At 37.5% G+C, this 23,499-nt stretch overlaps 1 protein-coding gene across 1 annotated transcript in view; it reads right to left on the minus strand.

Annotated features, from left to right (window-relative positions):
- Window positions 1-4,135: 4,135 nt before the first annotated feature.
- The window catches only part of LOC149256865 (LRR receptor kinase SERK2-like), a 167,019-nt gene continuing 147,655 nt past the window's right edge, over window positions 4,136-23,499 (minus strand). Inside the window, exon 10 of the mRNA XM_089455493.1 lies at window positions 4,136-4,569. Coding sequence (XP_089311619.1) covers window positions 4,136-4,569 — 434 coding nt within the window. The remainder of the gene's footprint in view (window positions 4,570-23,499) is intronic.

Consider the following 23,499-nt stretch of genomic DNA (forward strand, 5'->3'; position numbering starts at 1 on the left):
CTCAGAAGGAAGGGATAGACTACGAAGAAACCTTCACCCCAGTAGCCAGGTATACTTCTATTAGAACCGTGATATCTCTTGCAGCACAGATGGGGTGGGAGATTCATCAAATGGATATCAAGACGGCATTCTTGAACGGGGCAATAGAAGAGTAAGTATACATTGAATAGCCAAAAGGTTTTGAGACACATGAGAAGAAATCTCATGCATGCAGATTAAAGAATGCCTTGTACGGGCTTAAACAGGCACCTAGAGCATGGTACGGTCAAATTGATGGCTACTTACAAAAGATGGGGCTCGTCAAAAGTGACACAGACCCTAATCTCTACTATCTGGTCGTAGAGAATAGGCCTCTAATCATAGTGTTATATATGGATGATCCCTTCCTGACAGGATCATCCAGGCTCATCAAACACTGCAAGAAGAACCTAGCCACAAAATTCAACATGAAGGATTTGGGACAGAAGCATTATCTCTTGGGGTTGGAAGTTTGGCAACAGAAGAGTGAGATCTTCCTTGGACAAGGCAGATATGCTACAGAAATCTTGAAGAGATTTAGGATGCAGGACTGTAGACCTATGGCTACTCCAATGATCACCCACTCGAAGAAGATTGATGCATCAGAAGATAAAGATGTTGATCCCACCTTGTACAGGCAGCTTATAGGGTCCCTAATGTATCTACTCAATACCAGGCCAGACATTTGTTACATTGTCAACACCCTCAGTCAGTTCATGGTGGAACCTAAGAGGGTGCATTAGGCAGCAGCCAAACATGTTCTCAAGTATATAAAAGGAACAGTCGAGCATGGACTATTGTACACCAAAGGCAATGACATTAGGCTAAGTGGGTTCACTGACGCAAATTGGGCTGAAAGTTCAGTAGATCGGAAAAGTACAACTAGGTATAGTTTCAACATTGGATCAAGAATGACCTCCTGGTGTAGTAGGAAACAGAAATTTGTGGCTCTGAGCTCAGTTGAAGCAGAATATATGGTAGCCAGCACAGCTTCGTGCGAAGCCATATGGCTTAGGAAATTGCTTGTCAATCTATTTAGGAGAAGGATGGAAGCGACCAGAATCATGTGTGATAATCAGAGTTGCATCAAGCTCTTTAAGAATCCAGTGTTTCATGATCAGTCGAAACACATTGATATCAGGCGTCACTTTGTCAAAAACTGTGTCCAACGAGGAGCAGTACAATTGAGGTACACTCCTACAGGAGAATAGGTGGCAAACATCCTCACCAAGGCTGTAGGAAGAACAAAGTTTGTCTATTTCAGGGAGAAGATGGGGATGGTAAAGAATCCATTTCAGTAGCAAAAATGGATAAGTGTCATGAGTTGCAATGCAGCAGTTAGCAGTCGCAGTGCTATGGCCAGCATGATGTAGCATGTTGAGAGGGAGTTGTAATACAAATGTAGCATGTTGAGAGGGAGTTGCAATACAAATGCAGCAGTGGCAGTAACAGTGTCATGGGCAGCAGTGCAGAGGATGTGAGGCAGCAAGCAAAGCATCAAGACAGGTACCGATGCGGAAGATCAGTATGATGTTTCTATGGTGAAGCATTACTAGAGCACATACTTCGCTAAGAGGGGGTGTTGATTTTTGGTAGCATCGGATGTGCTCTAGCCTTGAAATTTGGAGGAGAGGCTAAGGCACATGAGATCTCCAAGACCCAGAAATCGTTTTGAGAAATTCCACCCAGATGAGGAGTTATTAAAATAATTAATATTTTTAATGTGTTCCTAAGTCTAAACTTAGGAAAATAAAAATATTAATGGGTATTAATAAAGATAAGGGTGAGAAGCTTCTAAGAGATGAGGATCAAGTCTATTTTAATCGTAGACGTTGATTAGAGACTTAATCTCGGTCGTTGACTCATCAACAGAAAAAGTATAAGAGAAGACTTGAGGAACCTTTAGAGGTACACCGGCAGATACTCAGTATCTCAAGGAAAATCGATTCTCGAGAGAGGAGATCGATTTCAGAGGGAGATTTGCAGGGTGGAGGAAGAAGAGGGTTTCAACAACAGGCAGTCACTGAAGAGGAGGTGATGCAAGGACAGTGGGAGACAGTGCAGAGAGAGACGCAGTACAGAGGAGAGACGCAGCCCAAACGCAGGCTGATGCAAAGGGACGCAGAGCCACTCAGAGCCATGCTGAGCTACGCAAAGTGACGCAAAGGTGACACAAGAGTGGAAGCAAGGTCTCCAAAGTGTCAGAAAGTCTCAAAGGGAAAGTCTCAAGTGTTTTCTTTCAATTTCTCTGTAAAATCATTCCTCGTAAAAACAATTGTTGCTGAAGATTAATAAAGCCCTCATCTACTGCACCGGTTTTCCCACATTGGGTTTTTCTGGGGACAATTGTCCAAAAACAACTGTGTTGATGTGATTGGTTCTTGTGCATGTATTTTTTCTCTAGGCAATTGTGTGATAACCGCAGTAGAATTTATTTTAATATTTGCTTAAGGGATTTCGTAAATAACTTATTGTGAATAATAAATACGTGAAATAAATCAGTTGCTGCAGTAGAATTTCAGTTTAGAAATTTTCACACCTTTCCTTATGATGAGACTTGTACATCTAATTTTGTAATCTCTCCCTTAGGTCATTACCGAAAGACCAATGGATTGGTCTGAGAGAATGATCTTAAGAGAGAGAATATAAGGTAACTCCCTAGCTAAGAGGGAGTGCTGGAAATCAGTAGCTTCAGTCAGTATTTTCATAATAAAATCAAAAGAGAAAAAATGAATTTATTTACCCCATAAGTGTTCAAGTCAGCCCCTCCAACATCAAGCCTGTCTGCCCCAAGAGACACACCTCTTCGCATGGACGAATAACTATACATAGAGCCTATTTTCTCTCCTCCAAAGACATAATTCAGATCTCTTATCTGAGGAAGTAGATCACTGATCTGGGGCAGATAGCTTGCATTTTTTTAGGCATACTCTTTGTGGAGCAATGCAGACCTGTGGCTTATATCTCTGTGGATGTGTGAAGGTTCTGTGGCACAATTTTCTGTGGCTTATGCAAGTTTTGAGGATCTATTATCTCTGGCATCATCTGAATTCTAAGGCTGACGGAAAGGCCAAATTTCGGCCCTCTTGGAGACCTGTAACAGATCTAGTTACTGATCTATTTATAGACAGAATTAAAGGGATCATGTTTGGATATTGGAGGGCTGGCTTGGTACTTGTGGGAGGTCATTTGACTGGACAGTATTTGACTATGTTATCTTGTCAAAGATATGGTATTTTGATGTACAAATTTGAGTATGTAATCTTGTTAAAGATATGGAATTTTGATGTAGAAATTTGATTGAATTGGACATTCCCTCAGATGGAAAGGTTACTGGGACTTTCCCCTTGGAGTGCATTTTTCAGAGGGTAATTTTTTATGTCTTTTGTTCATTGCCTTACTGTGATGTTGACCACTCTATGGATCCTAATGATAATGGTTGAAATTTTCATGTATAACAGCTTAATCATTGGAATGTTCTAAAGAAGTCAAATTGTAACATTGGAAGTAGTTATCAGTTTGAAAATTGCTCTAGTCTTGTACGCTACTAGAAAAATCAACAACTTTTGCCCCTTTTATTTATTTATATTATAGAGTTAGGCAAAATTTGTTTGTCCCCTTAGTAATTTCCCTATTTTCTAGCCTAAAGGAGACAAGTTAGGCTAGAAGGAAGATAACTCCATGCTCAAGTGATTGGGGACATTACAGTAGGTAAGCCAATAGGCCAACAGCTTATCCAGCTAGAGTGGACAAAAAAGGCATCAATTGACACACCAGTTCATTTAATGAAACTTCTACAGTTTCAGATGCAAACTACCATGTGTTTTGACTCTTGAGTACTATGAAAGCCCACTGTACAGAGGGTTTCAGCAATTCGATTTTCTTGATAATATATGAATCATTCAAATGCTGATAGGTTATTATACCTTCTTAACTAAACAGAAAATTTATAAGCTTGGGTGTTTTTGTTTCCATCAATCACCAAGCAATCTTGAGTATGTTAATAAATACATTCACTTTGAAAAATGTTGGACTTGTTAGCAATTTTATATTGCCAAGAAGGCCATATAGTGAAAAATTCACAGACAAGATACAGAAAAAACAAATAGTACAAATTTCACATAAAATATAATACATTCTGTTGTTCAACCATGTTGAAATTGGAAAAAAAACTCAAAAGATGAACGAAAATGAAAAACATACACATACCCCTTAGCCTGTATGCAACACTAAGGTTTTGCATATATGGATAGACTAGAAGCCGTTCTGATGGTGCAACACAAAATCCTATCAAGCGCAGAAGGTTGCGGTGGACTGCCACACTGATCATCTCAACCTCCCGTAGAAATGCTTGCTCCCCACCAGGGCTATGATAGTCAGTCAACCGTTTTACTGCAACCTTTGTATTGTCTGCCAGTACTCCTTTATATACTTTGCCAAAACCTCCCTGCCCAAGAACATTCTTCTCACTAAAACTATCAGTTGCCAACTGCAACTCACGCCATGAAAATCTCTTTAACTGCCCAAAAGCGATTTTCCGATCATCCTCACCTGGATAATAAGTGAAAGAAATACTCAGGAGTCGGATTAATTCATAAATCAAGAAATTACATGTTACATTATATCTAAAAATTGATAATACAGCTTTAATATGTTGAAAAATATGTCCTTACATTGAAGAAACGTACATGTTAAAACTTAAAGAAATTGAAAATATATACATAATGAATATATAACAAAACAGATAAGGATGAATAAGAGAAAAACAACCCACTGTTCTATTCAATAGACTTACTGAAACAAATGCCAGTCAACTATATAACATTCACAGAAGAAACTAACTAAACACCACCAAATGAAAGAGAGTTTCCCTTATTTTGTCATATGCTTGTATTTAAGCTAGCAGCCATATTATGAAATATTTAACAGAATTACTCCTAAGTAACTAATAGTTATACAACTATGCTGACAGACCACATCAGCGGCATTGTGACCTGGTAGTGCATTACTAAATTTCTCTTTCAATTTACTTTGCTCTCCCGGGATTGGATATTCCACATATAGGAGAAACAGATTGGAGGTAACTCTTTGAAACAAGGGATTTGGTTGCTCCTTAATGAGATAACCAGACTCAACAGCTATTTAGTTAATAACTTTGAAGACCTGTCTCTGCTTTACAGTAGAAATAAAGGGCACATTCATCCTTATCAAAATTAAAAGGCCTATTAAATATTTCAAAAAAATTATGCAGAAATTCATGTGCAGCATGCAGCCAGTCACAAACAGGCCAAAGGCAACTCCCATTGGAAGAGTCATCGTGCATGAGTAGAACGAATACAGATTGCATTCACCAGCAGATCATATGCATGAAGAATCCTAATTTAATCCCCACGCAGACCAGTTGCTGGCAGAATGTACAGTGATTGCTTTTGTAAGAAGAATTAATGTAACTGTTACCCACCCATATGTCTGAGTAACCCTAGAAGAAAACTTTTCTCTTATGATGTAGTTTGCCAGCCAGCAGCCCTATCATGATCCACAGATAGCCAGCCTCTGTTCCTCTCATATACTCTCTGGTTAGTGCATTCTGTCGTGTCCCCATTTTTATTTTCCTCTATCGTACAGCCAGGGTGGATTTCTAGGGCATGGGATGGCCAGGTTAGGGGAGCAAGATTATGTTATCAGGGATCCCAAGGGAGTTTTGAAGAGTTTTTATGGGATCCGATGGCATTCGCTTGGCATGTTCCGTCATCCACACAGCTTGTCTTTCATTCCATTGCATTCCAACAACTTTCAAAAAATGGTTTTATTATTGGGCCGGACTTAATTGATTACACTTAGGGTGGTACTTCGGGAGGATCATTTGAAGGAACACCTCAATGTAATAGCTCGTTGGTGTTAATTTTTGTAGCTCGGTTGTGTTCTAGCCACGGAATTTGGTGGAGAGGCTAGAAGACATGTATTCTCCAAACCCCAGAAATCGTTTCTAGAAATTCCACCTAGAGACGACTTAATTAAAATAATTAACTTTTTTTTATTAGTTCCTAAGTCTAAACTTGGTTAATTAAAGGGTATTAATTAAATCATGGTGAAATCTTCTAGAAGAAGACATGAATCGAGTTCTACTTAATCTTAGCCATTGATTATGTTTTAATCTTGGACGTTAAAGCCTCAACAAGAGATTATAAAAACTTTGATGGGGGTTGGAGAACACACTTGGAGCCACCAGGAATTCAATATTGCTGGGAAATCAAACTCCAGAGTAGCAATTGTGAGTAGCTAGAGGTGATTCAGTAGTTTCGAAGCAGTGAGAGAGAGGCAAGCATTGTAAGGCCGGAAGGAAGTTTTTCTAGTCCGATGAGTGCATAGAAGAGAGACAGCATACTCCACAGAGAGGTTGACGTAGTGTAGAGAGGCAGCACAGAGCTTCAAAGGGAGGTCCGTATTTTGCTGAGGAAAATTCGAGATTCAATGGCAAGAGCCAGAGTGGGAGCCCGGAGGCTAGAAGATCAAGTTTCCAGAGTAGCAGTTGATCAGCAAAGTGAGAGAGAAGTTAGTCCAAACAAGGCAGTGGCACAGAGGCAACAAAGAGCAGCTCATCTTGACCTAACGTCAGTGTTGGATCACCGTGGAAGTGAGATTTTTCTCACTAGACTTCTGTCAGTTATTTCTCTGTATGGAAAGCTAGATTTGAGCTTCCATACTTTTGTACTCAGATTTACTACTTCTTAATAATAAAACCCTCATCTGCTGCACCGGTTTTCCCAAGTTGGGTTTTTCCAAGGACATTGGTCCAAAAATAACAGTGTATTATTGTGTGTGTGCATCTATTCTTCCAGTATTTTTATTTCTTCCGCAATATTATATTTGTGAAGGCTGCAGTGTATATGTTTCGATATTTTCCGTAGGAAAACTGCAAGTAATTTGTTTGATTAATTTAATAAATTGAAGAAACGTTATCAGTTGTTGCAGTAGGATCCGGGGTCACCAATTTTTCACAGTTGGAACCAGAACGACAAGATCTACGGGATGGAACGCTGAGAAGTGACTTCCAGTGGCCGGAGAAAGTATGGTGGACAATTGACCATTTTCCCAGATTAAAAATGACTTTGATTAGTCATTTAATTAAAAGGGGTAAAATAATTAATCGAAGGAAAAGGGGCCAAAGTGACTTAACAAGTCACTTAAGATAAAGTCAAGGGAGGAGCTTCTAGAATAATAATAAAATAATAAAATAAAATGCTTCTAGAGGCTCAGAGATCTATCTATAGATTCTTTAAAAGGAGGAGGAGATCATTTGGGACATCTTGGATTTGAGTATTTTCTGAGAGGTTTTGGGAATGTGGTTCTCAACTTCAATAGCCCTAGGATAGAAACCCTCAGGTGATTCAGCAAGAGTGGGCGAGCACCCATCTCTCCCCTTGTTGAATTCATTCAGAATTCACAGGTTGCAGCTGTTTTTTTCAATTCAGATTTTGGAGGTCCAGTTTCAAGTTTCAACTTGTAGCAGATATTTGTGGGAGGCCATTCTCTCAATCATTTCCAATATTTGCATGCACTATTTATATTAACAAAATAAAGTTGAGTTCTTCTGCATGTTTTGTGTTGTTATTTTCAGTTGCAGAATATATTTCTAGTTTGTTGTTGATTTTGTGGTTCAAAATTATGCTCATGGTTTATTTAAATTGATGGCTAAATTTTCTGAAGCAATATCCAGCAAATTTATCATTTGTGACATTACAGTGGTATCATAGTTGGTTTTCCTGCCAACTTGAGGGTTTATTGCAGATTAATTTGTGGGTTATTTTGAAAGGCCATGTTCAAGGGTTTCAGTTGAAGACTCTTTCGTATTTTTGTCGGAGAAGCTGAAGACCAGTTCCTGTGGCTAAATGAGAATTTAGAAAAAGGGGCTCAACAAATTTTCTTATTAAATTTGCAACAAATTCTCTGACAAATTGTTGCAAGCATGATAAGAATTCGACAAATTGCTAAATGAGCCACACATATTGAAAAATCAAAAAGGAGCATGTTAATTTTTAAGTTCATTAAGACCATGGCACATTATTTTAAGTAGGGGGGCGTAAAAATCATTCCAAGGCCAACTCTATTATTGGGAGGGTTGAATATATTTATCAAAGGTTATTGACTCTCGGTATCAAATATAATCCTAGAGGAATTAATCGAAGGCCCAATCCTTAATTATTTTTTACGCTGGATCCTTGTATTTCATAAGAGCGGACATTCAATGTTTATTAGAGGGGCCGATTTTTTTTATTAAAAGAGCCAAATTTCATTTGACCAAATCATTGATTTGGAGCAGTATTTGCTGACACTTTTTCATCTTCAAAGTCGCAATTGTTAAGGGGATTTGGAGGTCGGCTTATCTTAATCATTGAAGAGGCCAAATAATTTGTAAATCTGTTGCGCGAGACTAGAAGGCAACTCTTTATCATCCTTTTGTGCACTTTCTTGTGCACTTTCCTCATCAAATTTTCTGAGAAATCAAGGCCATTAATCCATTGAGACTGAGTTTTGTGCTTTGGGGAGATTAAGGTATTTGATACAGTGTTCTAGTGGAATTGATACAAGAAAGGGAGATCATTATTTCCGCTTGGAGAAATGTTGTTTGCAGGGTTCGTGACCCATTTCCTGAGCGTGGTCAGCCACCCTTGAAGACACGATTTCAAAGCCAAGGGACGGATCACAGTCAAAACATTAATTCAAAGGAACCATTAATTCAGAGGGATTGCATTTGAAGGACAACTTCATCAAGGGCGGAATATCTCAATTGCATAGTGTATCCAGATTTGGGCCGAATTTATTGAAAGGAGACCAAATTATCAAGATTCCAGCCAACGAACTTGTGGGTCATTATTCTGCCTTTAGAGGTTCATCATTGCTAGGGTATCCTTCAAACAATTGTCTCAACTTATCTCATTGGAGCCACAATTTCTCCATTATCATCTTGCCTATAGGAGTGAATGCCTCAAACCCCAGATCAGGTTTCCTCTGAAGATTATGGGGGGTGATGGTGACTTGCATGTGTAGTTGCAAAGCAAAGGACGAATTGCAAAAGTTTAGATGTCAAGCTCCTAGGCATTTGTGGTCAAGCTTAAGGGTGTTAACCTTGACAGATGCAACGATCAATTCAATCACCAGTAGTGGTCGAGCTTGAGGACGTTAACCTTGACAGATGCAACGATCAATTCAATCACTCGTAGAATTCAGATCTGGAGGCACAAATTACTACACTTGTAGCAGCTTATGTGGAGAAGGGACAGAGTGTCATTGGGTCTAAAGAGCAGTGTCTTGATGGTCACACCTGTAGTAGCATTTTTAGAACAAGTCGAGCCCATAATTTATTTCCAAAATTTGGCACTAGTTCGTGAGGTTGACTGTAGTGGATTTTTTGTTTTAGTATTCCTTGAAACCAAATCCAATTCCCTTGGAGAACCGAGTTGGAAGTTTGAAAAGGAGACATCAACTATATTGTTGTAACGAACAAAGTTCGTAAACGCAGCAAAATAATTCAGAAGAACTAAAATATGTAAGTTTACGTCAGAGGACAAGTAGTAATTGTATATAAGAATAGTTGAATGTACAAAAAGATGTGCGAAATGATTACAATGAGGGCCCACTTATATACCTAAGCAGGTTCCCTTTCATGAATGGTCATGTCTCTAAGACATGCCTCTTCATTACTAACTAACTAATTATTATTTATTATTATTATATTTATATTTACATTTATTACTTTTATATAAATTATATTTCATAGCATTGCCCCTCTTTCCAAAAAACTTTGTCCTCAAAGCTTACCGATGAAAGGGTCGGATATCTTTTCACATTTCGAATATCTTCTCGTCTCAGATCTTTCATCTTCGTTGATACAAGACGATATGATCCTCTAAGTGACAAACAAAATTATCGAACTGAGAATGGATCTGACCATCCAAGATTAATCTTTTGTGGAATCTTCTGATAACTAGAAATTTGTAATGAATTGTTATCATAAGACTGCATTTTGCAAACTTCAGTATTTCTTGGAACCTAAATCTGTTCTTTCCGTGTTGAATGGTTCAAATATGTAGACAGGCTTGGTTGTCTGCTCTTGTGATTTGGATGTCAATAAGGAGCTCTTTCTGTTTGATCTTGCCCTAATCTGTTTGTGGTGATTTCCCGATTTACTTCAAGCACTGTTGTTGTTGAGTTGGTTACTAAACCATCACTTGGAATTTCCATTGTTTGAACTGCAATATCTGAATTGGTTTTAACTTCTATAGGTTTCTCTTCTTCTTGAGTTGTGATATTGACTAGATCGGTATTTATTTCTTTATCTTCAACTTGGACTAATACCACTGGAGACTTCAATTCTTCTTTTTGAGTAAATTGTCTTGTCATTCAGTGACTTCTTGCCATTTTTAAGCTTCTTTATTTGCGTAAGTAGGGCTTGGTTATGATTCCTTAGACATAAAATCTCTTTGCTTTCTGGATTGCTGACTTTATTCTTAGTATCATTCTCATCTTTTAAATTTTTGATTTTCTAATAACTTTTGATTAAGGGTTTTTAAACACAAATTTTCTTCTTCCTTTTCTGATAGATTCTTGTTGAATTTCTTATCGAGAAATTCATTTTCTTCCTCTAATTTTTTTTAGTATCTTTGGACTTCTTGACTTTCTCAAGTAATTTTTTATTATGGTCCCTTAGACACCAAATTTCTTCATTACTTTATGTTGATTCTTCATGAAATCGATCTTCAAGATCTTCATACTTCTTTTCTGATGTTTCATTCTTTTATTGAAGTTTTGCAATTTCTTTTTTAATCTTTTAATTTGTGTTTGGGTATTAAATTGATATTCTTCCAAAGTAAACAATCTTCGACATTTTGGACAAAGTATTGTGTGATTTTTGAAAATTGATGAATATTGATCTTTTGTTCGACAAAATCGACATTTGGACCAAAATGTAAAGTTATGTATGGAATCCAAAGTTTCTTTGTTCGAATTGGACTCCATTTCGCTTTGATGATAATTTATAAAAAAATCTAACTAAACTCTTGTTTTTAGGTATATATTTTCAAGTTTCTTTGAACTTTGTACTTCAAAACCCTTTTTTTCTTTTTATCTTCTAAAACACCTTGTATTATAACTTTCCTTGAAAACTTGGGGAATTAGATAATTTAATTACTTTTTCTCTTTTTTTTCATTTTTCTTCAATTATAACTTTAATGCCCTTATAATAAACGTATTTGATGCCTTAATAAAAGGAGATTCCTTCACTTTATAAGGAGATTCCTTTCACTTTTTAATATATAAGTGTAATAATAATTCCTATATATAGCTATCACTCAAGTTATATATGCACCGTGTATTGCATTATTCACCCTCGATTGTGATAATGCTCCAACAAATTTTTAATTTTAAACTATTCATCATAAACCAACAAGTTTTTGGTTGCCACCTGTGAAATTTCTTACACTAATTTCGTCGGTGTACCCTTAGCGTTAATCTTGATAAGAAGTTTAAATAAAAACCATTAATTGTAACCGACAGGGTTTTTGGTCGTGACATTTGGTATTTCTTATGTTAATCTATATGGTGTACCCTCAATGTTAACTTTAATAACGAGAAAGCATAGCTCGTTCGTTGTACATAACAACTAAGTTCGATGTAGAACTTTGCCTATCATTTGTTGCTCCGATCTGACAGATCAACAAGGATGTATGAGGTTATTAATCTGGTCATCCCAAGGCGGGGAATGGCATGCAAGAGGTAAGGTTTGTGGTTGAATCTCCCTGGTGAAGAGGGCTAAGCATCTTTGATCCCGACACAAAAAGATGGTAGTGCGGGCATCTCCTAAGTCCCTATAGAGGCAATGATAACGTCCTTTAATTCATAGTATGTGGGGCACCGAAAAATGATGTGCATCTCCATCTCAACCTCCTGAAAATGACACACCTTGTAGATCCTACCAAATCCTAGTAGATTGTGATCTCTCTCTATCCAGAGTCTATGGGAGTTGACCCAGAGCTATCCCAAAGGAATCCTAAGAGTGTGAATCCAATCTTAGCATGTAAAGGGGACCAAATTATCATCCCATCATATGCATATTGATGCAGAAGCATCATTCAAAAGCTACATGTTTGTTTTAGAAAAAATCTAGAATTTTCCAATGTCATGTCCCCAATTAAAAATTTTGACAAAGAAATTCCCAATTTTTCAATTTTGGCGATATATATATATATATATATAGGAGAAATAAGTTGTGGAGATATTAATTAAATACATGTTTGTTTTAGAAAAAATTTAGAATTTTCCAATGTCATGTCCCCAATTAAAAATTCTGACAAGGAAATTCCCAATTTTTCAATTTTGGTGAGACATATATATATATATATATATATATATATATTAGGAGAAATAAGTTGTGGAGAAATAAAATAAATTTTGGAGAAAAGGCAATGGTTGGGACTTAGGAAAAGAATAAAAATTGAAGTAAAGATAAGTTGTGGAGATTACTGAGAATGGAAATTGAACCATGAAAAGAATCAAACCATGGTATCAAAATATAATGTAAAACAAATCGAACCATGGTATGAGGAAGGGAAAGCAACAATAAAGGGAAGGCTTGTTAAAATTTGACAGCTCAGAGATGAATTGCTCCTAGAAGAAATCCTAGTAGATTGTGATCTCTCTTTATCCAAAGTCTATGGGAGTTGACCCAGAGCTATTCCAAAGGAATCCTAAGAGTGTGAATCCAATCTTAGCATGTAAAGGGGACCAAATTATCATCCCATCATTTGCATATTGATGTAGGAGCATCATTCAAAAGCTACATGTTTGTTTTAGAAAAAATCTAGAATTTTCCAATGTCATGTCCCCAATTAAAAATTTTGACAAAGAAATTCCCAATTTTTCAATTTTGGCGATATATATATATAGGAGAAATAAGTTGTGGAGATACTAAATAAATACATGTTTGTTTTAGAAAAAATTTAGAATTTTCCAATGTCATGTCCCCAATTAAAAATTTTGACAAGGAAATTCCCAATTTTTCAATTTTGGTGAGATATATATATATATATTAGGAGAAATAAGTTGTGGAGAAATAAAATAAATTTTGGAGAAAAGGCAATGGTTGGGACTTAGGAAAAGAATAAAAATTAAAGTAAAGATAAGTTGTGGAGATTACTGAGAATGGAAATTGAACCATGAAAAGAATCAAACCATGGTATCAAAATATAATGTGAAACAAATCGAACCATGGTATGAGGAAGGGAAAGCAACAACAAAGGGAAGGCTTGTTAAAATTTGATAGCTCAGAAATGAATTGCTCCTAGAAGAAATCATATCTTTCAGTTTTGTTTGAACCACCTATAATAAAATTTCATTTCCAACAATTCTAATATGACTTTCCAAAAATAGTAAGCCACATCTCAATTTGGAAGGACTTTCCAAAAATAGGAAGTCATGTCTAAATGATCAAGGATGATCTCGATATATGGAATCCATTTTAAAATCAAATCAATCATGATTATACAAGTCAAGAATTAATATTTTTATCCTTGCCAGTATAATTATTATTATGATACTATGTTGCCAGGAAACGTGGGTTCGGGGACGTTACGTCATTTTTTGAAACAGGGTACGTGGGTTCGTCGGGGGTATTTTATAATTTATATATATAATATATAAATATTATATTTTATAAATTATAATACATATGAATTTGTATATTTTTCAACTTTAAACAAGAAAACTAAAATATTTATGATTTAAACTTTAAATATTTGAACATGCACATCATTCAACATTCAACATTTGCAATCAAATTTCAAAATTTTTAGTTTGATATCAAGTGCAAATTGGAATTTACATATTAATAAGAATCATGATATATGTCCATTGTCACACTACATTCAAAATTTTGCCTTAGGGCATCTCCAAACAAGAACTAGGAAATTTTAAAATACTAAAATAAATGTAGTTAATAGTGAACAATGGCTTCCTCAAGCCATGTCATCAGCATCACTCAAATCTTTAGTTAGCATGCTCTCTAGTTAGGAATCACTCTCATCTTGAGGCTCCTGTAAAGCAACAAAACTTATAGCTTGTTGACATTCAATGTAAAATACAAAAATGTATTTGTAAGTAATATTTTTATTAATATGATAAAATGTACAAGTGATGATTGAATGTTACAATGAGGGTTTGCTTATATGCCTAGGCAGTGCCCTTTCATGAATGATCATGTCCATTAAGACATGCCTCTTCATTAACTAATCATTAATTAACTACAATTATGATTTACTATTCTTTCATCTATATTTATTCTATTTTATATAAATTATATTCATAACATCCTACTCATCCATAGCAACTGGAGGTAGCTCAATAGGGCCATCTGGTTGTATCTCCTCGTCCACACACATAGCATCATCTATGCATTGGTCCCATCTCTTGAAAGGACCCTCCTTGTACCCAGGGTCTTTTCGAGATATGAGACAAAGTGTACTATGGATGTACACTAAGTTCTTTTCCTTCTTCGAGCCCAACCTATTTCTCTTTTCTGAATGGATAAAGGCATAAATACTCCAATTCCTCTCGCAAAATGAAGAACTAGCTACCTAGAATATTAGAGGAAGCCCATTAAATTAATTAAAAATTTAAAAATAAAAACTAAAACAAACCCCAAAGAACTCGATTTTGGGGTTCCAGGTACCCATCATTAGGGTTCTCTACACCCGTCAAGACAAAAGAACCCAATTTTTTTAATGAAGAACCCAATTCTTTGTAGAAGAAACCGGTTCTTATGGGTTATTCTCATAAGCACCCGTACCCAAATTTGGTACTTGGGAACAAGAACCCGGGACGCATTCGAGAACCCCACCGCCGATTCGCGAACCCATGCAACATAGTTATGATACTATTATTTATAAAATAGTCTAAAGTCATTCACCTTTAATAGATTAATAAAAATGAATTCTCTCATGAAATAAGTAAATTAAATTGAGAATCTCTTACTTTGCAAATTGAACCTCTCTCTTGGAATAAAATAGTAACTCCACACTTAAGAAAATGTAACTCTCCCTCACTAATTCAATGTATGGCAAAAGTGTAACTCCTCATTAGACGCGCTTGTAACTCCCTCATTCAATACAATTTGTAACTCTCACCAAATATTCTCTCATGTTTAAGTGTAACTCTCTCTCTCCTTAATTCGAATTGTAACTTCTCATGACATGTGTACCTCTCTCTCTATTCTTAGAATGAGTTACACTTCAACTCGAGTAACTCCTCCCTCATGTAATTTGATTCTCCTATTATTGGCTCAAAGCATGAATTAATTTTGTAACTCCTCTACATTCTCATTTATTTAAGCAAAAGCAAGTGAGAGTTGATGTAGTGTGTTCATTGTGAAGGAAAGTTAGTGTTGAGTGTGTGCAAGAGAAGTGTGAAAGCAAGTGAAAAGTAAAAGCAAGGGAAGAGTTGGAGCAAGTGTGAAAGACAAGCTCTGATCAAGAGAAGGAGGAGATCTTCAAGCAAAGAGCAAGAGCACTTCAGTTGCAAGTTGATCAGACATTGGTGACTTTATTCATTCACACTCTCTCTCTCTATACTCTGTTGAACAATTGAAGAAATCTAATAGAATAAGAATCATTTGGGTTTTTCCCTTCTCATTGGACCTGACTCTCAGTGTTTCATATTTGTGTTTGTATTCATATGATTCTTAAGTTTATGTTCTATCTACAATTGTTGATCTGAAAAGTTGTGAAGAAGAAATCTGCATTCTAACTAATTGTAACAACATAGAACATTCAATTTTCTGCAAATTTCATTCAGTTTTCTGCAAAGTATATTCAACTTTCTGCGACGTAAATTCAGTTTTCTACAAAGTACATTCAACTTTCTGTTAAGTAAATTCAATTCCATTCGTTTTTTTGCAAAGTACATTCAATTTTCTGCAAATACATTCAATTTTCTGCATAGAACTTTGAAGTTTCTGCAACGAATTTTTTTAATTTCTCTATAGAACTTTCAGACTTTAATATGGTATCGGAGCCTTGGTGAAGATAAGTCCAAGGATACCAGAGATCACCTAAAGGGACCTCACTTGCTACCAAAGTTTTTTTTTGATAAAGATGACTTCCTCCTACTTCAAGGTAGAGGAGAAGTTGAATGATGCTTCAAACTTTGGTCCATGGAAAGCAAGGCTATATATCACTCGTGCTGAACACGAAGTTTGGAGTATGTTGAAGGCACAGTAACTAATCCACCAGAGAATTTAAGTGTTATTGTCAAATCCAAATATAAAAAAGGTGAAATCAAAGCTAGGAAAATTATCCTTGATTCTCTTAATGATCATCTCATTACTTATGTTTCTATTTTGAAAAAAGTTAAACAAATGTATGAAAAACTAATTGGCATGTTTGCAATTAGTACCTTGAACCAAATTATTGCCTTGAAGAATTCGCTGAAGGACAACAAGATGAATAGAGGAGAGACGGTTCAAGCATATTTCCTGAGAATAACTAAAATCAATCAACATTTTGTGAAGTTGTACCCAACAAAAAAATGGTGTTGATTGCACTTGGAAGCCTTTCTCCTATTTGGAAGACTTTTATCACCACCGTCAGCAACATCAACACTATTCCCACATTTGATGAGCTCCTAATAAAGTGTATCCAAGAGGAAGCCAAAATGATCTCCAGAGGAAGAATTTCACATCTTGAAGGAGAACCTACTTCTTTTATAGTGTCTGGCAAGAAAAATAAAGGTAAAAAAAAAAAAAAAAAAAAAATTGTTTTCAATCAAATAGAAAGAATCTAGACATGTCAAAAGTTAGATGCTTTAATTGTCAAAAGCATGGTCACTTTGCTCATGACTATAACAAAAGAAGTAGAACACCTAGATTCAAAAACAAATCTAATTATAGAAAATACTCTTCTAAAAATCAAAGTAAAGGGCATCCTAAGAAAAAAAGAAATCCAAGATATAAAAATAATACAATGGAAACTCAATCAGAGTATTTTCGTGTTTCTGCTCTTTCTAGTTCTTCTTCTGCATATTCATTTAATAGTTGGTTAGTTGATAGTGGTGTTTCCAAACATTTTACTGGTTACAAAGAAACAATCTCTCATAAAGTTAAGAGGGAGACTAATTTAAATGTTATTTCTGGAGATAATTCTACTCACCAAGTTAAAGGTTACAGTTCAGTTTCATTTCAGTTAGACGATGGCAAATCTATTTTTTTGCAAGAAGTTTTGTATGTACCTGGTTTAAAAAAGAATCTTGTATCCATATCTGCTCTAGAAGACAAAGGAATGAAAGTTGTTCTTATTAATGGAAAGGTTCTAAACTGGCCTTTGAACTCAAGTATGAGAGAAGCCTTCACTCTAGGATCAAGATGTGAAGGGTTTTACAAATTCAATGGTAAACCCATTCATGCACTAGTCCATGATACCGATCTTCAATGTGAGCTATGGCACAGAATATTTATTCACCTACACTACAAAGCCTTAACTCATGTAAGGAAGATGGTTTCTGGAATGCCAAAGATCAGAATGGATCATGAAGGATTTTGCTCAGAATGTGCAAGTGGAAAGCATATAAAGAGACCATTCCATCTCGCCACAATTGAAACATTTCACCTTTGAAATGTCCTCCTTTCGCTTCCGCTTTTGTTGTCCCTTCGGTGCTACGACTGCGTTATCCTCCTCCTCCTTCGTCTTTGTGCCACTCCCACTGTTGCCACTGAGGTTGACCTTCACTAGGTCCCTCCTTAACTCCTCCTGTTGAAGAGTCGCCCACATCTCCTCCCATGAAGGTAGTTTTTCTCTGCCCAATATGCTTTGGATGAAAACTTGCCATTCATCCGAGACTCCATTCAGGGCTATCCTCACCATCGCGGTTGGCTAAGGAGTGGACCCCACTGCAGCAAGTTGGTCTCTAGTGTCCTGAAGACGTTGAAGATAGAGGTTCACCTCTTCTCCTTTCTACATCAAGGTCCGCTGCAACTTCTGAACCAATTACATCTTCCGATGTTCAAAAGAGCCTTCATACAGAGAATACAAGGCTTCCCACATCTCTCGGCCTGTATCATTGCCTTGCAAGTGTGAGAGCACATGATCTCGAACTTCATCGAGAATGAGCCTCTTTGCCTTCCCCTGCTTGGCCTTGTACTTCTTTTGATCGTTGTCAGCAAGAACAGCTACAACACTATTGACGTAGGCCTAGAGATCATATTCCTCCAAAACAACTAAGATTCTGGTCTTCCATACGACATAGTTGGAAGCACCTTCCAACCTGTCCTGATCTCTCAGCCCATGCGATGCCATCTCACCCAACTATCGAACTGACTCCTCTAGTCACTGCTTAGCACTACTCAACTACTCAGCAAGTGAGAAATTCGAACTTTCTAGCGGAAAGTGCGATGAGGAGAAAAATCCCCTTCTACATGTCTTCATTCTTTTCCAGCAGATTTCTTCCCCGACAAAAATTGCGCCCTTCAAGCATTGCGTTGAGGCTCTGCATCACTCCCTCTGCCTTTGTAAACTCACGAACTATAAATCGTAGCTCTCTGTCGTCTCACTCAGAGATAGATTTCCTCGAATCTGCTTCCTGGCAAGGACTAGGCAATCCCTTCAAGGGGATTTGAATTGCTGCCAAGTGCAGCTTTCGACCTAATTGCTCAGCTCTAGATCTGCACTTCTGTTTCAAAATCAATGCTCTGATACCATGTGAAAATTCCTAGACTCGAAGGAACCCCTATCACAGCAAATTTGAATCTACTTCACCTACTTGATCTTTAAATACTGAAGCAAATTACTTTTGCAGCCTACACTAATTAAATATTTCATCTCATGAAACAGAAAGCAGAGCAAAGAACAAGATACATAGGACACACTTATTTTTGGACACAATAGTCCCTGAAAACCCAATGCGAGAAGATCGACGCAGCAGCTCTGAGGGTTTTATTATTATGCAAGAGAAATATCTGAATACAAATCTAGGATGCCCGTCTAGCAATCCTTTACAGAGAAAATACTAGCGGAAATTGAGTGAGTTTTACCTCACTTCACCTAGCGAAATTCCGGTTGATCCGGCACAAGACTAGCTAACCCCGGCTATCTATGCATCACCTCTTTTGCCCTCTGCGTCAAATTTCCCAGCTGTTCCGGTAGTTCCCCGTAGTTCTGGTTGTTCCCAACAGTTTTGGCTTCTGTCCTTTGCATCAGCTTTCCCGACAGTTTCGGCCTCTGCCTTCTACGTCAACTTTCCCAGTTGTTCTGGCAATTTCGACTTTTGCCCTCTGCATCAACTTTCCTGGTTGTTCAGACAATTGCCGGCAGTTCCGACTTCTACCCTCTGCGTCAGCTTTCTCGGCAATTCGTGTTGTTCCTTGCAGTTCTGACTTCAGTGTGACAGACAGCTTTTCTGCTCTGTTGGCTCTCTCTATCTGTATTCTCCAGAAAGTCCTCCCGGATTCTCACTGCCCGTCTGTTGTAGAATGATCACTTGATTCCAAATCCTTAGCAAACCTTGCCCTAGGAATCAAATTCTTGATCAATTCGTTCTCTCCATGTGTGTATTTCCAAATGAACCCCAAGCATCAATTTTATACTTTTCTTATTGAGTCTTCAACAGTCAAGATTAAGTCTCTAATTAACGTCTAAGATTAAAACATGACTTGATCCGTCTTCTAGATCATTCTCACCCATATTTTGAATAATGCACATTAATATTTTAATCTCCCTAAGTTTATACTTAGGAACCCCATTAAAAATATTAATTATTTTCATAAAATACAATCTGGGTGGAATTTCACCAAACAGTTTCTGGGTTCTTTAGAACTCATGTGCCTTAGACTCTCCACCAATTTTCGAGGCTAGAGCACTTCTGATGCTGCCAAAAACTAACATGTAGAAGGAATTCAACATCCGAAGTCCAAGAAGATTTGACTAGAATATCTCCCTGAAGGATGTGAAGACTCTGATAGAATTCGGAAAAAGATAGAAGACCCTAGACAATGGATATCTGTGGGAGATTTTCCAATCTGCATGCAAGATGTTGATACTGACAGGAAGATGTCATGGTGAAAGATCATCACAAAGGTAATTTTGATTTGAAGTGTTCATTGATTATTTTTGAACTAATATCTGGATGGGCTTATGTAGGACTACCAAAGGGAAATCTGTGGATGACTTCCAAGTGGACCATATAGAAGGATGTAATGTCCCTCTAAAAAATATGGCATGAAAGCAGAATGACATAAAGCAAAGCCAGATGAAAAATCTGATGGATCACTTTCTAATGAGTTGAGGACATGACTAACTCATGGATAAAAGTGATGGATGATTTGTGCCCTATGTAGAAGTTTCCAAAAGATGAAGACTCCTTGACGAAGAAGAAATTCATGACATCAAAGGAAGGAGCTCTTCAAGCAGCTGATTGTTTCAGGATCTCCACATGAGGAGCTGCGATGGGTCCCTAGTTAAGAGGGAGCCTAAAAAGAAGTTTCTTACTTGGAAGAAACTTGGAAAATTCCCAAGCAAGGAGCTTAGGTACATTCCTTTGTGATAAGAATGAATACATTCCTTTAATGGAATATGTCCTCCTAGTTTGGAAAGGAGAGATAGACATGTTTTGATCTTCACCTGGGAAGACAGATTGGAGGATTGTGTAATCATTTAGCATCCGATGTGCTTTGAGGATGAGATAGGGCATCCAACAACAAGAGTAGTTGTGGAGGACCGATATTCCTTGTGGGACTGGGGAGTCCAGGAAAAGAATAGTCCTCATGGAGCATATCTTGAGAGAACATGGAAAGGGTATGTTCCGAGAGAGACAATGATGAGTGTGTCTATAAATCATGGTCTCACCAGCTTTGTGCTTAGATATTGTGGAGAGATAGAGCTTAGTGAAGGCCTTGCCATATAACAATGTTGGTTGATATGATGCTATACAAATGAATTACAAATCCGAATTCTTGTTATGAGAGATTCTTCAGATTAAGAAAGTCCAAGTACCATTATGAATACCTCCCTAGTTAAGAGGGAGTGTCGAAAAGTGTAACTAGGTTCGGTCTTCATAAAGACATGTAATTATGATTTTATGTAATGAGATGTAAATAAGAAAAATAAAATTATTATATTGACTTCCTTCATGGGTTTCATGAACAAGGGATTTTGATATTTAATCAAGACTCCCATTCAGAGTCTTTAGGATTTAGTTGTGATCTAGTCATAAAATATTAGAGTCATTGTCATGTAATAAAGTCGTGTTACACTTTGTAAAAGGTCAATATTGTCTATGTAAAGCATCCTCCAAGAACTTGTCATCTATCCACTTCAAGTCAGCTACAAATGATGGAAGAACATGCTAGATGAAGTCAGCCTAACTCCAGCAGTCAAGTCAGCCTAAAGATCATGTGGAAAGGTGTATAAATAGATGTACTCAGCCTCCATTCAAAACAAGCAACTCGACTTGCCTTAGACAAGATAGAAGTGCGAAAAGAAGTGTGAAGAAAGGGTTAGAAAGAAGTGCGAAGAAGAGGCAGAAGAAAGGTGCAAAGAGAGGGCAACAAAAGAAGTTTCTTCTAGGCATACGAAAAGGGATTCTTCTGGGCATACGAAAAGGATTCTTCTGGGCATACGAAGAAGGATTCTTCTAGGATCTGTGAAGTAGAGTTTCTTCTGGAAGAGTGAAGAAAGGTATCTTTTGGGGCAGTGCAAAGAAGGATATCTTATGGGCAGTACGAAGAAGGGTTTCTTCTGGAGCAGCAAGAAAGGATTCTTCTGGGAAGGTCGAAGGAAAAGACCTAGGAGAAGCCGTGAAGGAGCAATAAGAAGGATAGAAACCAAGTTTCTATAGAAGGAGCAGTGAGAAGGATAGAAACCAAGTTTCTCTAGAAGGAGCCGAGGAGAGCTATTCAAGATCAAGAAGAAAGGCGAGGAAGAGGCAAAGCATCAAGGTTAGTGACAAGGTTCTTGAGAGGTTACTAGAGTCAAGGGTCTATTTCATGGTCTTGGTACTTATCAATTGAAGATCTAGAAGAAGAATTTTGATTGGGTTTTCCTCTTAAGAGGTGATAGGTTTTGGCCATGGCTAAGAAGCCTACATACTTGGTCACTTGTCTTTTATTGCAAACATTGGTAATTGTCTTTATGAGCAGAACACATTAATAAGTTAACAAAGAGAAGACTATAAGTTAAGTAGTAAAAGTACATCATAAGCAATTATTAAGCAGAGAAATTGTTAACTTTGATTGACCCAGATTTCTCAACAACTCTGGCATTTGGCTGCATCATATGTCACTTATCCATCCTACTACTGAATATTGTGGGCCCCCATAGCTAGGTAATGATCCATGAGATGGACTCCTCAAGGATCCTGCCCAACTGTACCACTCTGGGGCTACAACACCAAGTCAACCCACCTCACTCCTGGAGGTATATCGGCATACATAGCAAATTCTTCCTCCAACCTGGAGGAAATCCTATCTCACTCTGCTAAAGTTGCCTGTTGGTCCTGCTTCTCCTCCCTGTCCTTCTTCTTCTTCTAGTGCTCCCCTTGTCTCTGACTGGAACCCATTCATGCTAGACCCACATTCTCCTCCTCCTTCACTTGCTTCTATCCATTGTTGATGTCACTAATGGAACGCTTCAATAGATCTCATCTCAACTCCTCCTGCTGCAAATCTGCCCACATCCTATCCCACCTTTGCAAGGTATCTCTACCCAAAATACTTTGGACGAATACCTGCCTCTCCTTGAAGACACTGTTGAGTGCCAACTGCACTAGCTCCGTGGGTTGAGGTGCTGCCCCAATAGCTGCAAGTTGGTCCCGGATCTCTTGAATCCTAGTAAGGAATGGATTTATGCTTTCCCCCTTCTGCATCTGGATGCATCTCATCTTATCCTCTAGGTACATCTTCTGCTGCTCAGAAGTACCTAGTACAGAGTAGAGAGGGCATCCTACAGTCTTTGTCAGCTATGTGAGAAACCACATGATCCCGAACACCAACTAGGATCAAAAGTTTCACTCATGTCGTCTCCTTTTTGTACTCCTTCAACTAACCTACGTCCTGGGGAACTGCTACCACTAAATCAATATACATCGTCAAGCCAAAATCATCTAGAAGGAAGGACATCCTTGCCTTCCAGATGACATAGTTGGAAGCCCCATCCAACCTATCCTGATCATGAAGCCCACCAATGGCCATCTCAACAAAATGTCGAAAACCTCCTCTTTCCTTCTACTTAATTGTTGCTCTGATATTCGCACTCCCTTTTGGAGTGAGAAGATCTGATCACAACAACTGTTGATCTGCAAGAACAAATCGAACTTCTTGAGACTAGAAGTTCCCTGAGGAAAAATTTCCCTCAGTGTGTGCTCTTCTTCCTTCCACCTGACCCTGGCAAACTACTGCAAAAACTACTGCGTCCAGCTAGAGATCTACTCAACGAAAAATCTGAGTTG

Source organism: Pinus tabuliformis, chromosome 7, assembly GCF_031772625.1.
Source record: "Pinus tabuliformis cultivar Carrire ecotype Pingquan chromosome 7, CPIR1, whole genome shotgun sequence".
NCBI classification, from domain to species: domain Eukaryota; kingdom Viridiplantae; phylum Streptophyta; class Pinopsida; order Pinales; family Pinaceae; genus Pinus; species Pinus tabuliformis.